The sequence below is a fragment of the Chionomys nivalis genome, chromosome 6, assembly GCF_950005125.1.
Source record: "Chionomys nivalis chromosome 6, mChiNiv1.1, whole genome shotgun sequence".
NCBI lineage: Eukaryota > Metazoa > Chordata > Mammalia > Rodentia > Cricetidae > Chionomys > Chionomys nivalis.
The window spans coordinates 20,645,099-20,660,635 of NC_080091.1; the positions used below are offsets into that span (position 1 = coordinate 20,645,099).

At 44.1% G+C, this 15,537-nt stretch overlaps 1 protein-coding gene across 1 annotated transcript in view; it reads left to right on the forward strand.

Moving 5' to 3' along the window:
* Commd1 (copper metabolism domain containing 1) overlaps positions 1-15,537 on the forward strand; it is a 107,108-nt gene that overhangs the window by 36,632 nt on the left and 54,939 nt on the right. Inside the window, exon 2 of the mRNA XM_057771574.1 lies at positions 4,361-4,642. Within this exon, the coding sequence (XP_057627557.1) occupies positions 4,361-4,642 (282 nt within the window). The remainder of the gene's footprint in view (positions 1-4,360; positions 4,643-15,537) is intronic.

Here is a 15,537-nt window from a genome sequence, read left to right on the forward strand (position 1 = left end):
TGTTGATTGAAATCTAACCAAAATAACTTTTTTGTCATAGGCACAGTTGTATCAGAATCGTTTTTTTGTTTGTTTGCTTTTTAAAGATGTGCTGTCCTGGAATCCACTACGTAGCTCCTAATCCCAGGGTCTGTTAGTACACGTGTGCATCAGCACACATCTCAAAATAGACGTCTCTTTGTATGATGAGGAAAATGATACAGGCCGTCTGTGTGTAAAGCAAGATGCAATAGAAATATTTAACTTGATTGTAGTAGAATATACAAAGTAACCCCACCTCCCCCGGGGGTCTTGCCGTGTAGCTCTAGCTGTCCTAGAACGGTTTGTTGTACAGGCAGGCCAGATTTACTTTCGGCTGCTCACCTGCTTCTACCTCTTGAGTGCTGGGATTATAGCCTTGTGCCACCCAGGCTGGGCTTTGAAGTAATATTCCTGTTCCGAGTCACAGCAAGAGATTTTGGATCAGTTATCTTGTAAATAGGCAACAAATGTGTTCAAGTGTAACATGAAATATAATCTATCAGAAAGTTTTGCTATTAATAGAGAAGTGAAATGCAGCTTGTCTCTAGCTGTTCTGCCTGCCTCTACAGCCCTTCGCTCTTCCTGCTGGTGTCCTGTTTTAGTGACAGCTTGTGGGTCCAACTGGTAGGACTATGGTATAAATCATTTGAATAGTTGTGGTTTGGGCGAGAAATGTCATCCATAGGCTCAGGTATTTGAACCCCAGTTGGTGGTCTGGGGAGGTTTAAGAGGTGCAGCCCTCCTGGAGGAAGCCACCTCTGGAGATGGGCTGCGAGAGTATCTACCTGTAAATAAGAGGCTCTCTCTCAGCCTCCTGCTCCTGCTGATAGGCTGTCATCCTCTGGACCTGTAAGACAGATAATCTTACCCTTCTGTAAGATTTTTGGTTATGGGGTTTTATCAAAGCAATAGAAAAGGTATGGAGGAAGTTTTAGGTGCATGCAGTTGGAAGGTTGCTGAGGTAGCATACACAATTGAAAGACAATTTATAAGAACAGGGCAATACTGGGAGTGCCCTTTCATCTCGCTGGGCTTCAGGGAGCTCTCCTAACCCCTTCTCTTCTTCCCGTTTAGCCCTACCCCTCCTCTTTTTTTCTTTTCAACTTTTTGCCAAAAAGTTCAAGAGACTGGGGGTCCACAATCCCAGTCTCACATTGTGCTGGCACTGCGATCCCCATGGGCAGTGCCGTTTATCCCCTGACCTAGACCTCCCGTGTACCCCGAGAAAAGAGGTGCTCTGATTTGTCTGGTGTAGTGCTCCTGCCAGCAGCCTCTGTGGCGAAGGGAGAATAGTGACAAAGGAAAGGATGGCTTTGGGATTCCCCGCTTTACCGCAACTGGGTGTGTTCTCAAATCTAGCTTTCTAGTGTCCAGGTTTAACTTTGCATCATAATTGACTGCCCAATTGCCCAGCCTTTGTGGCTCCTTATGGCCTATGTATAACCATGTCTTGAGTTTTGGCACACTACTTTGACTCTATACTGTCTTTTCATTTTTTTTTCTCAGTTTTTTTTTTTTTTTTTTGGTTTTTTTGTTTTTTTTTTTTTTTTTCCCCGAGACAGGGTTTCTCTGTGGTTTTGGAGCCTGTCCTGGAACTAGCTCTTGTAGACCAGGCTGGTCTTGAACTCACAGAGATCCGCCTGCCTCTGCCTCCCAAGTGCTGGGATTAAAGGCATGTGCCACCACCGCCCGGCTTCTCTCAGTTTTTCTGTTTGTTGTTAAATAGAACTAGTTGGGCAATTTCTAATAGCACAAATTTCTCACTTGAAACAGTTAAAAATAAATAATAATGGTAATTAGTCTTTGAAGGATAATGAACTTAGCATTGTAGCTAATCCTTAGGTTAGGTGGGGCCATTTTTGCATCATTATTGGTAGAAAGTTCCAATTTGACTTTCTATTATTATTATTATTATTATTATTATTATTATTACTACTACTACTACTATTATTATTATTATTATCGTGATGTCAGTATCTAACTCTCCGTGTAGTCTCTTATGACAACTAACCAGTGTCTTAGTTATGCTTTCTATTGCTTTAATAAAGCACCATGGCCAAAGAGCAAGTTGGTGAGGACAGGGTTTATTTGGCTCACACTTCAGCATTGCCCTTCATCACTGAAGGAAGTCAGGACAGGAACTCAAACAGGGCAGGAACCGGGAGCCAGGAGCTGATGCAGAGGCCACAGAGGGGCGCTGTGTACTGACTCGCTTCCTGTGGCTTGCTCAGCCCACCTTCCTATAGAATCCAGCACTACCAGCCCAGGGATGGCACCACCTTCCACGGACTGAGCCCTCCCCCATCGATCATCAATTAAGAAAATACCTTACAACTGGACCTCATGGAGGCGTTTCCTCAACTGAGTTTCCTTCCTCTGATAATTCTGGCTTATGTCAAGTTGACACACAAAACTAGCCAGTACATCAGAGAACCGTGGCTTAACAGTCAGGACTCCAATTCATTGAACTTTATTGGAAGTCAGTGGCTTTTCTATGATCAACACTTATCAGTGCTTCTGTCTACCATGTTGTCTTTGAAATGGAATGTTGTTGAAGGAGCTGCGGGCTGCGTTCCTGCCACCCAGCTCCTGGCTGCCTGGCTAGCTCATGCCCCAAAATAACGATACACAAACTGTATTCTTTTAAACACTGCCTGGCCCATTTCTATTAATGTGTGTAGCACCTTGAGGTGCGCTTACCGGGAAGATTCTAGCCTACGTCCATCCTGGGTCGGAGCTTCATTGCATCTGCCCCAGAGAGGAGAGGAAATGGCGTCTAAGCTCACTTCCCCTTCCTCCCAGCATTCTGTTCTGTTTACTCCACCCACCTATGTTCTAACCTATGAGGGCCAAGCAGTTTCTTTATTAATTAACCAATGACCTTCCTCCATCAGACCGTGAGTTTCAATAGAAGTCATAGATGTGAAAACTCTTTGAAAGTAGAGTACTGTGCAATCTTAAGATTCTTTGTTCTACATTTAATATACTTATATTTAGTGTCTTAGTTTGGCTTCTATTGCTGTTGTAAAACACCATGATCCAAAGTAACTTAGGGAGGAAAAGGTTTATTTGGCTTACAGGTTCCAGTCCATCATCAGTGGACTGAGGGAAGCCAAAGCTGGAAGCTGGATGCAGGAATTGAAGCAGAGGCCATTGAGGAATGCCACTTTCTGGCTTCTCCTCCTGACTTGCTCTGTTTCTCTAGGACCACCTACCCAGGGGTTGAACTGCCCACAACGGACCCCACCTACATCTATCATCAACCAAGAAACTAACCCATCATTGTTCATGCCTTTAATCCCAGCACTCGGGAGGCAGACAGAGGCAGAGGGAGTCAGATCTCTGTGAGTTTGTTAAGGCCAGCCTGGTCTACAGAGTGAGTTCCAGGACGGTCAGGGCTACACACAGAGAAACCCGGTCTCAGGGGGGAAAGGAAAGAAAGAAAAAGGAAACCATCCCGCAGGCTTGCACACAGGCTAATCTAATGGAGGCATTTTCTCAGTCCAGTTGAGGTTTCCTCTTCTCAGATGACTCTAGATTGTGTCAACATTGATGAAATATCAAACCAGCACATCTGGTTACTGTGTGTTCTTAAATGCTAGAGTGGAGAACCTAGCTTCAATGGTAGTTAAGGTTTGAAAGTGTAAGGAAAGCGTGATGTAGCATGCAGTGTCAAGTAGTGTTCCTGAGCTGTTTGACGGAGTAACTGCAAAGTTCAAGTAACATCCACTGAACGACACTTACTTAGTTGTCTAATGGACAGCTCATGGTATCACTGGAACATGTCAAACCAGGTCTACCGACAATAAATTATGTAAGATTTTATCAGAGAACCAATTAATTTGATTTTTTGTTTCCCCACTATGAAGCTGGATATGAAAAATTACAATTATTGAATTTATATGTATGAGTATTTTGCCTGAGTGCTTGTATGTACATCATGTTCATGCTCGGTGCCTGTTGAGATCAGAAGAGGCCTCAGATCCCCTGGAACTGGAGTTATGAACAATTGTCAGCTGCCGAGTGAGTGCCGGGAACTGAACTTGAGCCCTTGGCAAGAGCAGCAAGTACTCTTGTCTGTTGAGCCGTCTCTCCAGCCATCTGAAAGTGCATATTTAAAGTCATTTTCTTGTTCTTGATAGAGAATTTCTTATTTGGAAAAGGAATATGTTTTGCATTTGTACTATAATCATCACTCATTGTCTTTCTTGTCACTTGATGACCCTTTTTGAAAGCATAGTCAGTGATTAAGGTCAATCAAAACGCGCTCTATAGGCAGGCAGCTTTGTCTAGTTGTCTACCAATCAAACACACATTGCTGTTTCTGTTGTCTTTGTAGTCTATCGCATCCGCAGACATGGATTTCAACCAGTTAGAGGCATTCTTGACTGCTCAGACCAAAAAGCAGGGTGGCATCACCGGTGAACAAGCTGCAGTCATTTCCAAGTTTTGGAAGAGCCACAAGACAAGAATCCGAGAAAGCCTCCTGAACCAGAGCCGCTGGGACAACGGACTGCGGGGCCTGAGCTGGAGAGTGGACGGCAAGTCGCAGTCCAGGCACGCAGCTCAGATACACACCCCTGCTGCCATTGTAGAGCTGGAGTTTGGGAAGAGTGGGCAGGTGAGTTCAACGATGTGTTTTCACTACTTAGCCCATACGCCCATTTTACTCTCACTTAACAGTGTTTGTACATAATCTAATCCTGTGAAATGCATGTGAAAAATCTGAAACTCTCGCCAGTTACAGCAGAGTCTATAAAGGACCATTGAGTTGTCTCAGAGCCGAGTTGCCTCCTGTGCTGCAGTCTCGAGGTGACAGTAGGGTAGGGAACGCTAGCTAAAGTTAGCGCAGACACACTGCGGCCGGTCACCTGTGTGGTCTTCCGGTAGGGGAGGTGACGTATCTCGATATCTTAATCATGCTAATGTTTATTCTGGAGACCTAGCATGCCATCGCTGGCCTCAGCTCACAAATAATTTTCAGTTTGCTCTTGACTATGGACCAGCGCTGCTTTCCTGTGAGCTTCCAGTCATCATAACAGATGGTAGTGTCTGTGATTTCTCTCAGAGCCGTTTAGTCTCTGCTCCAGATGTCAGATTAGTCTCCCAGTGACCTGGCTCACATTTTCTGAGGGGAAGAGGGGAAAGAAACTGGTAACTAGAGACTGTCCAGACCACTGACTTAATTACATTTATTTTCCCATAAATAACCAAATAAGTGCTATCATTATATTATCTTCTAGAAATATCTTTCTCTTCTTTCTTCCTTTCTTCCTTTCTTTTTCTTTTTTCTTTTTTTTTGGGGGGTTTTTTGAGACAAGGTTTCTCTGTATAGCCCTGGCTGTCCTAAAACTTGCTCTGTAGACTAGGCTGGCCTCGAACTCACTGAGATCCATCTGCCTCTGCCTCCCAAGTGTTAGGATTAAAGGCATGCGCCACCATCGCCCTGCTGGTTGTTTACTTTTTATTCTGACAATATACACATTCTTCAGTGTCACTAAGAGGATTTGTTTTAGGACACCATGTCCCCCTGCACAGATACCAAAACCCATGCTCAATTCCTTTACATATAACCTACATATATCCCCATTTATTTTTAAATAATTCTAGATTACTTATAATTCTTAAAACTATAAATTCTATGTAAATTTTTGTTATACTGAATTGTTAGGGAATAATAACAAAGTCTGAAAATGTTTGATATAGATATTTTGTCTAAGTATTTTTAATTTGTGGTAGGTTTAAATCTGTCTGTCGGAGGAGTCTCGTGTGGGTTTGGGGTGCTGGGCATATCTCTGCATGGTTCACTACAGTCTACAGTTCAAGAGAGTTTTACACCTTCCATAAGACTGGTTCTCATTAGAAGACTTCTTCTCTAGCTAGAGGCACTGCAGACTAGGCCCCATGACACTTGCTGTGGGTTTCCAGAATGGACTGTGCAGGGAGGGATGTTTGCCTCCGGATCTCACTGCTGCTGAATCAGCAGGGGCCTTTTAAGAATGGCTCCGTGGAGCAGGAGAGATGGGACAGCCGTTAAGGGCACTCACTACCTGCTCTTCCAAAGGACCCAGGTTTGACTCCAGCACCCAGACGGTGGCTCGCAAGTATTGGTTAACTCCAGTTCTAGGGACTCCATTGCCCTCGTCTGGCGTCAGTGAACACCAGGCATGCACGTGGTACACAGATATACATGAAGGAAAAGTACCCATTCACATAAAATTAAAAAAAAAATGGCTTCTCGCCTGGACATAGCTGTAATCCCAGCATCGTAGTAGCTGAAGCGGGAGGATCGTGCGGTTGAGGCCAGGTTGAAGAAATAGCTGTCCTTACTTAGGACATTAAGGAAAGCAGTTGTGAGAGACACTGGGTAAGACCTTACCAAGCCTTCTAGTTTCTGTTGGTTGTGGTCACTTTAAAAATCACTCGTGTAGCTGGGCCTGGGGGTGCTCGCCTGCTGTCCTAGCACTTGGAGGCAGGGACAGGCAGCTCTCTGTGATTTTTAGGTTAGTCTGGTCTAGAGAATTCCAGAACAGCAAGGGCTACATAGAGAGACCCTGTATACAAGATACTCCTTCCCTCCACTGCTCATCTGGAAGGTTGTACAGGTCAGCAGTGGAGTAATATCAGTCTCTGTTAGCGTTGCTGTATCCTGTACTTCTGACATGTGAGACAGGGTGGGAGTGTAGCCTAGATTATTTTTCAGTGACTGTTTTTGTCTAAAACAAAGACTTTTCACTTGGGCCTGTGTGGGCTTTTTTCAAAGTCAGGAGGCCCCAGTCCACCCTCAACTCATGCAAGCGCTCTGTGTTTTGAGCATCCGTCTTAGGAGGAGCTAGGAAGATGGACCCCTCGTTGTTTCCCTTCCGTAAACCACAGCCATTCTCTCCTTGGAGAGGGTCAGTCTTAGGTCTCCCGTCTCCTCCCGCTTGGCCGCCTGTGAGTAAACTCTTCATTTGCACACGATGCTGTGGGCAAAACCTGCTCCAGAACTCTGGGAGCCGACACCTGCATCAGATTTCTTCCAGAAAACTGCAGCTTTCTGATCCAGAGCTGAGAGTTAGGAAATTAAGAAGTCGCTACAGACAGAACCAGTTCTCTGGGTTTATACCCTGCATTTATGTGGCTGTCACTTTTGGCAGTGACTTAGCAAAGGTTTCTGGGAATCACCACTTCTTTTTCACCTGTACATTATTCTTCCATTTTCAACTCTCAGGAGTAAGAAGTAGTTAAGTTGGCCGAAGAGCCAACACAAGCAAAAGCAAGCTGCTGTGACTCTCATGGCCCCTGTGTCAGACTCGCCGAGGGGCTCTGAAGCTTACAGCTGCCGGACTCCATCCCACGCGAGGGCTGCTGCGTCAGGTAGAGTAGGGAGGGCTGATCTGAGGAGATTGCCAGTGTTGACTAGCAGGAAGGAGCCAGTCCTAGGAAGATTTGGGAGGCAAAACTCATAGATACAGGTACAGCCAAGCTGAGAAGTTAACCTTGGTAAGGAATCTGAATTTTATTCAGAGGATAATGGGAAACCATCAGAAAGCTTCACACAGGGAATGCTGTAATAGGATCATTTGATTTCATTGTAGAGAATGGATTGAGTCAAGACAGAAGTCAGGGTGCTGAGGTTCAGAGGGGAGGGCAAGTGTTCTGCTACTTTCAGTTGTTTCTCTGCATGTTAAACACTTTTCTCCTTTGCCTCCGGGCTGTCATTTGATAGGAAGTTTTAGTTGCTTTCCTGTTGCTGTGACAACACGCCACAACCAGGGCCTCTTACAGAGTTTACTGGAGCTCCCAGTTTTAGAGGGTTAGAGTCCATGACCATCATGGCTGTGGAGCATGGCAGCAGGCCAGCAGGCACGGCTCCAGGGCAGTAGCTTAGAGCTCACATCCTATAGCAAAGTAGGAAGCAGAGAGAACTGACCAGGAATGGCAGGGCTTTGGAATTCTCAGAGCCCAGCCCTGTGACACGCCTCCGGCAACTAGGCCACACCCAATCCTTCCTGACAGTTCCACCAACTAGGGAACTAAGCATTCAAATATATGCCAGGTGGTGGTGGCGCACGCCTTTAATGCCAGCTCTCGGGAGGCAGAGGCAGATGGGTCTCTGTGCGTTCAAGGCCATCCTGGTCTACAGAGTGAGTTCCAGGACAGCAAAAAAACCTGAAACAAATGAAAATTTCAAATATATAAGCTCTTGGGAGTCATTTTCATTCAAACCACCACAGGACCTCAAGGTCAAAAATAAAATATTAAAGAACTTTATTCTTCTGCTAACAAGATATAGATGTTCATAAACAGATGTATCCAATATTCTGCTTTTAAAAAAGAAAATGAATTGCATGGATTTCTGAAACTTCCATCTTTGTTTGGGATAATTCCCTTTTAAAATTTTATTATAGTATCTTCCAAAATTTGTTGATAGGCCCAAGCATAACCAATTAAAATTGATTGAAAGTGGGGGATAAAGCTGAAAGACCAATTACAAAGGCTTCTACAGGGCTGGAGAGATGGCTCAGAGGTCAGGAGAACTTGCTGCTCTCTCAGAAGATCCAGTTTCATGTTCTCAGTGGCTCATAACTGTCGATAGCTCTGGTTCCAAGCAATCCGACAACCTCCTCTCTCTCTACAGACACCAGGCATGCATGTGGTACACAGGTGCACATGCGGGCAAAACACCTTTACACATAACGTAAGACTTTTCTCTTTAAAAAAAGCTTTTACCATGTGTCATGTTAGGCATATGTCACAGAAGGTAGAGGCTATTTTAATAAAGCATTGAGAAGGCAAGAGTTGGGGCTGCTGTGCCTGCCTGCAATGTTGATGAGTTGTCTTAGATGTTGACTGGTTGCAAGGGCAAGCTGATGGATAAAGAATGGACCTTCCTTCGTCCATTGTCCTTATATAGGCTTCCAGCAGCAGGTGTGGCCCAGATTAAAGGTGTGCCTTCCTGACTCAAGATCTGGACTAAAGGCGAGTTGTCTTCTTGTCTTAAGATCCTGATCGCAGGTGTACCTTCCATTTCTGGATTGTAGCTCACTCCAGATACAGTCAAACTGACAACCGAGACTAGCCACCACACTGTCTTATTACTGAGGATAGTATTTTTCTGGGTTTAGCTATGTTTTAGCATGTACAGAATTTAATTCCTTTTTCAGATTGGTGTTCCATTGCTTGTGTTTGCCACGTTTTGTTTATCTGTTTATTGAGGGATACTTGGGTTACTTCTACTTTTTGGTAACTGTGAATAATGAGCATAGTAATTCAGTGTCCATTAAACAACAAATTTAGCCAGGCCGTGGTAGAATATGCCTTTAATCCCAGTGCTCAGGAGGCAGAGGCAGGCAGATTTCTGTAAGTTTGAGGCCAGCCTATTCTAGATAGCCCGGGCCTCATAGACAAACCCTGTCTTGGGAAAAAAAAACAAACAAACAAAAATAAAAAACAAAAAACCACCCATAAACAAAAACAAAACCCAAAACCAAAAAAGAAAAAAATCGTATCCGAGTCTGCACCTTTAATTTGCTTGGGCATATACTTAGGAATAGACTTTGGATCATGGAACAGTTTTGTTTTAACTTTGAGGAACTGCCAAACTGTTTTCCACAGTTGACTGTACAATGTTACGTTTTCTCCCACAGTGCACGAGCGTTCCAATTCCCGCGTTTCCTCGCAAACACTCATTTTCTATCTAGTCTTGGTGGCTAACACCTATGTCAGCATTCAGAAGACTGAGGCAAGAGAATCACCCAGGAGTGTGATGGCAGCCTAAGCTGAATTCCAGCAGTTTGGCCTGAAAATGAGACCATGTCTCAACAAAAACAGGCCCCACAAAATTTACACACTTGCTCTGCGGGGATTCAATGGTTAAGATCACTTGGTGCTCATGAGAGCAGAGTTGGCAGTTCACGAGTGTCTGTTACCCCGTTTCTAAGGTGTCTGTGTCCTATGCTGGCCTATGGAGACACACATACACTCGCTTTCTCTTTGTCTCTCAGGATAAATCATTTGAAAAATCTGTTTTCTGGGCTTCTTTATTTTTATTTTTTAAAAATTTTGGGTATGTTTGTATGTGTGTGCGTGTTTGCCAGCACCACTATGAAGGTTGGAGGACAACCCTTGGGAGTCAGTTCTCAACTTCCACCATGTGGGTCCTGGGTGATGAGCTCAGGTTGTCAGGTTTGGTGGCAAGTGCCCTTACCACTGAGCAATCCTGCCAGCCCCTTTTTGTTTTGTTTGTTGTTGTTGTTGATTTGTTTTTAATATTTGCCATCCTAATGTTTGTAGTGGTACCTCTCTGGAGTTTTGCTTAAAGATTAATGGAGAGTCCGTTCAAGTCTGTGACTTTATTTAAAGAAATCTGGTTGTTGTTGAGTTGTATGAGTTCTTTTTGTGTTTTTTTTTTTAAATATTTATTTATTATGTATACAATATTCTGTCTGTGTGTATGTCTGCAGGCCAGAAGAGGGCACCAGACCTCATTACAGATGGTTGTGAGCCACCATGTGGTTGCTGGGAATTGAACTCAGGACCTTTGGAAGAGCAGGCAATGCTCTTAACCGCTGAGCCATCTCTCCAGCCCCCTTTGTGTTTTGAATGTTATCTAGAGAGGCCATTGTGTTGTTGCACAGTGGAAGATGGGAGGGCAGACGGGAGCATGTGTGCTCGTGTGGCAGAAGAGTTAAAAACAAACCTTTGTTTTCACAGACTGCTTAATGGGAAATGTCCAAAGGAGAATGTTCAGTGTGGGGAAACAGAGATGTAGAATTGTATGCATGTGATATAATCCAAGTTTAAATTTCTATGTTTGCAAAAGACACATAACATGGGCCTGGAGAGATGGCTCAGTCGTTAAGAGCAGTGGCTTTCTGCCAGAGGACCTGGGTTTGACTTCTCGGACCCACATGGCCACTTGCAACTGCCTGTACTCTGTAACTCCAGTTCCAGGGGAGCCAACACCCTATTCTGGCCTCTTCAGGTATGCATGCACATGGTGCATAGACATAATTTAGGCAAATACCCATACATGTAAAATAAAAATAAATAAGATCTTATAAGAAGACACATAACCTAAAACCACCAATGCTATGTTACCACATTCAAAATCATGTTCAAGCATCATAATTCAAATTTTACAAATGGATACGTGCTTAAGTAGGAAGACAGCATCACCAGCAAAGAAAGTACATGAAAGAGGCACTTTAGAATTTGTGGCTTAGCAGGTTGAATGCTTGCCTAGCATGCGTGAAGCCCTGGGTTTGGTTCTTAGCACCATATAAACTAGCCATAGTTACACAGGCCTGTATTTGATTTTTTTTTCTTTTTTTTTTTTTTAGTTTTTCGAGACAGGGTTTCTCTGTGGTTTTGGAGCCTGTCCTGGCACTAGCTCTTGTAGACCAGGCTGGCCTCGAACTCACAGAGATCCGCCTGCCTCTGCCTCCCGAGTGCTGGGATTAAAGGCGTGCGCCACCACCGCCCGGCACAGGCCTGTATTTGAGAGATGGAGACAGGAGAATCAGAAGTTCACCGTTGACTGCATGATGAGTTTTGGTCAGGCTGGGAGTGTTGTGGGGGGCAGGGAAAGGAGGAGGAGGCAACATGAAAGATATTCATAGTGGTTATGTCTGTGTAATAGAGATCTAGTTCTTTGGGGCTGGAGAGATGGCTCAGAGGTTAAGAGCATTGCCTGCTCTACCAAAGGTCCTGAGTTCAATTCCCAGCAACCACATGGTGGCTCACAACCATCTGTAATGGGGTCTGGTGCCCTCTTCTGGTCTGCAGGCATAGACACAGACAGAATATTGTATACACAACAAATAAATAAATAAATAAATAAATAAATATTTAAAAAAAAGAGAGATCTAGTTCTTATTCTCTGCACCTTTCAAAGCAATTTCTGTATAAAAATTTCTTGTCCATTTTCCTTAATTACTAAAAATGTAACTAAAACCTTAAAAACAGCAGTGCAGCTGAGCACAGGTGCTGCAGGGCAGGTGTCAGGTCCCTGCAGCTGCAGCTATGGGCAATCGTGAGCTGCCTGTCGTGGGTGCTGGGGCTGAACTCAGGCCCTCTGCGAGAGGGGTGCATGTTGTGCACCCCTGAACCCTTTGTTCCTTCCCTATAATGTTTGTTTATTGTGTGGGTAGGATGGTGGGTGACAGTGGTACGCGTGTGTCACAGTGTGCGCGCATGGCAAGGTCAGAGCACAAATTCAGGGGTCAGTCCTCTTTTTCCACCATGTGGGTCCTGGGAATCAATCTCAGGTCACCAGACTTGGCCGCACGTCCCTTTGTCCGCTGAGCCATCTTGCTGCTCTGTGATGAACTTTGTACTACTGTATTTGAACTTACATCTGTTGGCGGCACTATTTTAATTTCCTTGTGTTCAGCTAGAAGTGAAGCTAGACCTAAGATCTTTCTCAACTAAATAAAATGCCTACAAGATTGGCAGAGTGTTAACTATAACCCTAAGGAATTTTTTATAACATGATTATAGTCTGGGGATAAATATACTATACACATGCAGTTTGCTGTATTTGTTACGATTCATCGCAGTACTGGAGATTAATTAACCCCACAGCTCCCAAATGCTAGGCTAGTTCTCGACCAGTGATTGATAGCCCCAGCCCCTGCCATTCACACAGTCCTACCCCACAGAAACTAAACAGACTTCTTGTGCTGGTTCAGCCAGGAAGAACGTCTGGGCTTTTCATGAAATCTTCTGAAGATTTTGCTTCCCGGGAGCCTGTGTGACGTTCCCCTTCCTGTGTGGGCATACAGAAAAGAATGAGAATATGCCTGTGCTAAATTGCTATGTAATTAAGGGTTGACACTGTGTATGAATCTTATTAATTTGTTCAGAGTAAAAGCATATACCTGGTCTTCAAAGCCTCTAGTGTGTTTGTTGAAATAGAGAATTCTTCAGTGAAACCCAACGTGCTCATCTCTACTTCCCAAACTGTTCTTTGAAACTTTTCCTAAACTTTAAAATTACGTTTATGTATTCATTGGAGGTAAGGTGTGACATGACTTGAATATGAAGGTCAGAGGGCAGCTTGCTAGAGTCAGTTTTCTCTCTCCTCCTTTAGGGCCTCCGGGATGGAATTCAGGTCACCAGTCTTGGTGGCACTTGCCTTTTCTGACTGAGTCATCTTGCCGCCATCTTGGCAGTTTTTTGTATTGACTTAGCTTCTTTAAAACAGGATGTAGGTAAACATGTTACCTTAAGTCTTATGTTTAGATTCCGGGCCATTTATGACTCCTGTATTTGGCCACTATATTTTATTAACTTGTAAAGAGTGAGTGAGCATGTGTGTGCGTGTGTATGTGTGTGTCTGTGCGCGTGTGTGCGTACACGCGTAAGTAAGCCAAAGGCTAACCTTGGTGTTGTTCCTTGGGTTCTGTATACCTTATTTTTTCTAATGTCCTCTCATTGGTCTGCATCTCACCACGTAAGATAGGCTGCCCATAGAGACCAGGGTCCCCTGCTCTGCTCTGCTCTCTCTAGTGCTGAGATCGCAAGGGTGTTCCCCTGTGTCGGTCATTTTTATGTGGTTTCTTGGGTTTGAACTCAGATTCTGAACTTGCACAGCAAGTACTTTTGCATGTGGTCCATGCCTTTAGTCATAAGACAGGAGTTTTACAGGATCAGATACACCTCCCCTTCCCTTTGAAAACAAGAATATCTGGTATAAAGGATACTGTGTACAGAGACGAATGAGGAACTAAGGTTCCTCTGACTGATAAGGTAATGCTGTAGCCGTGCTTCCTCCTGCTTCTCCTCAGTTAATGGACAGGGCCACATGCCTTTGGAAAACCGTTGGATTAATAAGCAAGCTTTGAGAAGGAAAACCAGAAAAAAAGCTCCCTTAAACTTATTTCGAACTGTCTGACATAGTGTAGGAACTGAAGCATTTATTTGGATTGCTGTGCCCATTGTTCACATGCTAGCTCTTCAGTTAGTGAATATGTTATGTTAGCACATTATAGAGCACAAGCCTGAGAAGAATGCAATTGCCCGCTTTGTACTCTGTGTTTGTGATGTAACCTAAAGTTAGAAAATGTATCCAAGAGTCTGGAGAGATGGTGTAACAACAGTTAAGAGCACTGGCCATTCTTCCAGAGGAAATGAAAAATTTTTGAAAATTATGCCTTGGCAATGCTGAAGCATGCACGGGCAGCCCGTATATGGTGGTTCTGTTGAACGTGTCCTTATTGGGTTCCCTGGTCTAAGTTGATGAGGACGACTGACCAGGTATCTTCCTCAAAAGGGCGCCAGATCTCATTACAGGTGGTTGTGAGTCACCATGTGGTTGCTGGGAATTGAACTCAGGACCTCTGGAAGAGCAGCCAGTGCTGTTAACTGCTGAGCCATCTTTCCAGCCCTGCTCTTCTAGAGGACTGGGTTAATTCCCAGAACCCACATGGCAGCTCCCAGATATCTGTAACGCACACGCTCTGTCATGACTCTTCTGTAAATAACCCAAGCCTGTTACTGAGGGCATCTCACCTCTCGGTTCTTTGGTTCCCCAGTCAAGCATGCAGGGAGTATGTACCTTATGTTAAACACTTGTGTTTGATTGCTTGTAGGCCCAAACCAGTCCAGCACAAACCTCTGTGCCTGGGACAGAGTGGAATAGGCAATTCAGATTAAACTAATTGTGTCATTTTGTATGTTGATACATTAAAAAAAAGGTGGCCCTCTCATTTAAAACTCTGCCTTGTTTGCAGTGTACCCCACTTACCTCAGTACGTGTTAGCAACAGTGACCTGTGGAGGATGAGGAGTCTCAGTTCTCTACCTGCCACGTACACCATGTAACTCTCCAGATAGGATGCTTTCTTAGTTAGCATAAGGGCCAGGGATTTCTCTCTGCATCAGCACTGGTCAATAAGGAATCTTTTCAAGTTCTGTTAGCTGTACAAATTAAACTTAATTGTTGTGATTGGGTAGTGGAGTGGAACTTTGATAGTGTTGCATCACAAGTTGCGTGATATTTAGTACCATACTTAAATTCTACTTTGTATACGTTATTTTATTGTCACTACAACAGTATTGTGGGAAAGGTAGGCACTAGAATTTTTTAATAAATGAGGATTAAGATATTACTTGAGCAGTGAGTAATTTTGCTTAAGCTAGAGGGAAACAAATGTTTCAGTTCACTGTCTTTCTGTGAAGGTCACTTTATCATAAATTCTTGTGTTACAACTTCAAGGTAAACTTTGGGGTACAAAAGCTAATTTAGTAGGTGAATGTGTTTGGTAGTGAGAAGGAAGTGGAGGGAGATGGGAGAGACGGTTCAGCATGAGAGCACTTGCCGTCCTTGCACAGAGCCCCATTCAGCTCCAGCACCCAGGCTAGCAGATGCTCACAACCACCTGTAATTCTGGCCAGCTCCAGGGGCTCCCGTGGGTACCTGTACACACCTGTGCATACTCAAGCGTGAATGCAGACATGTAAATAAAAATCAAAAGTAATCTTTTTTTTTTTAAAGCGGAGTGGATGTAAGCTTTTTGTGGCAGATGCC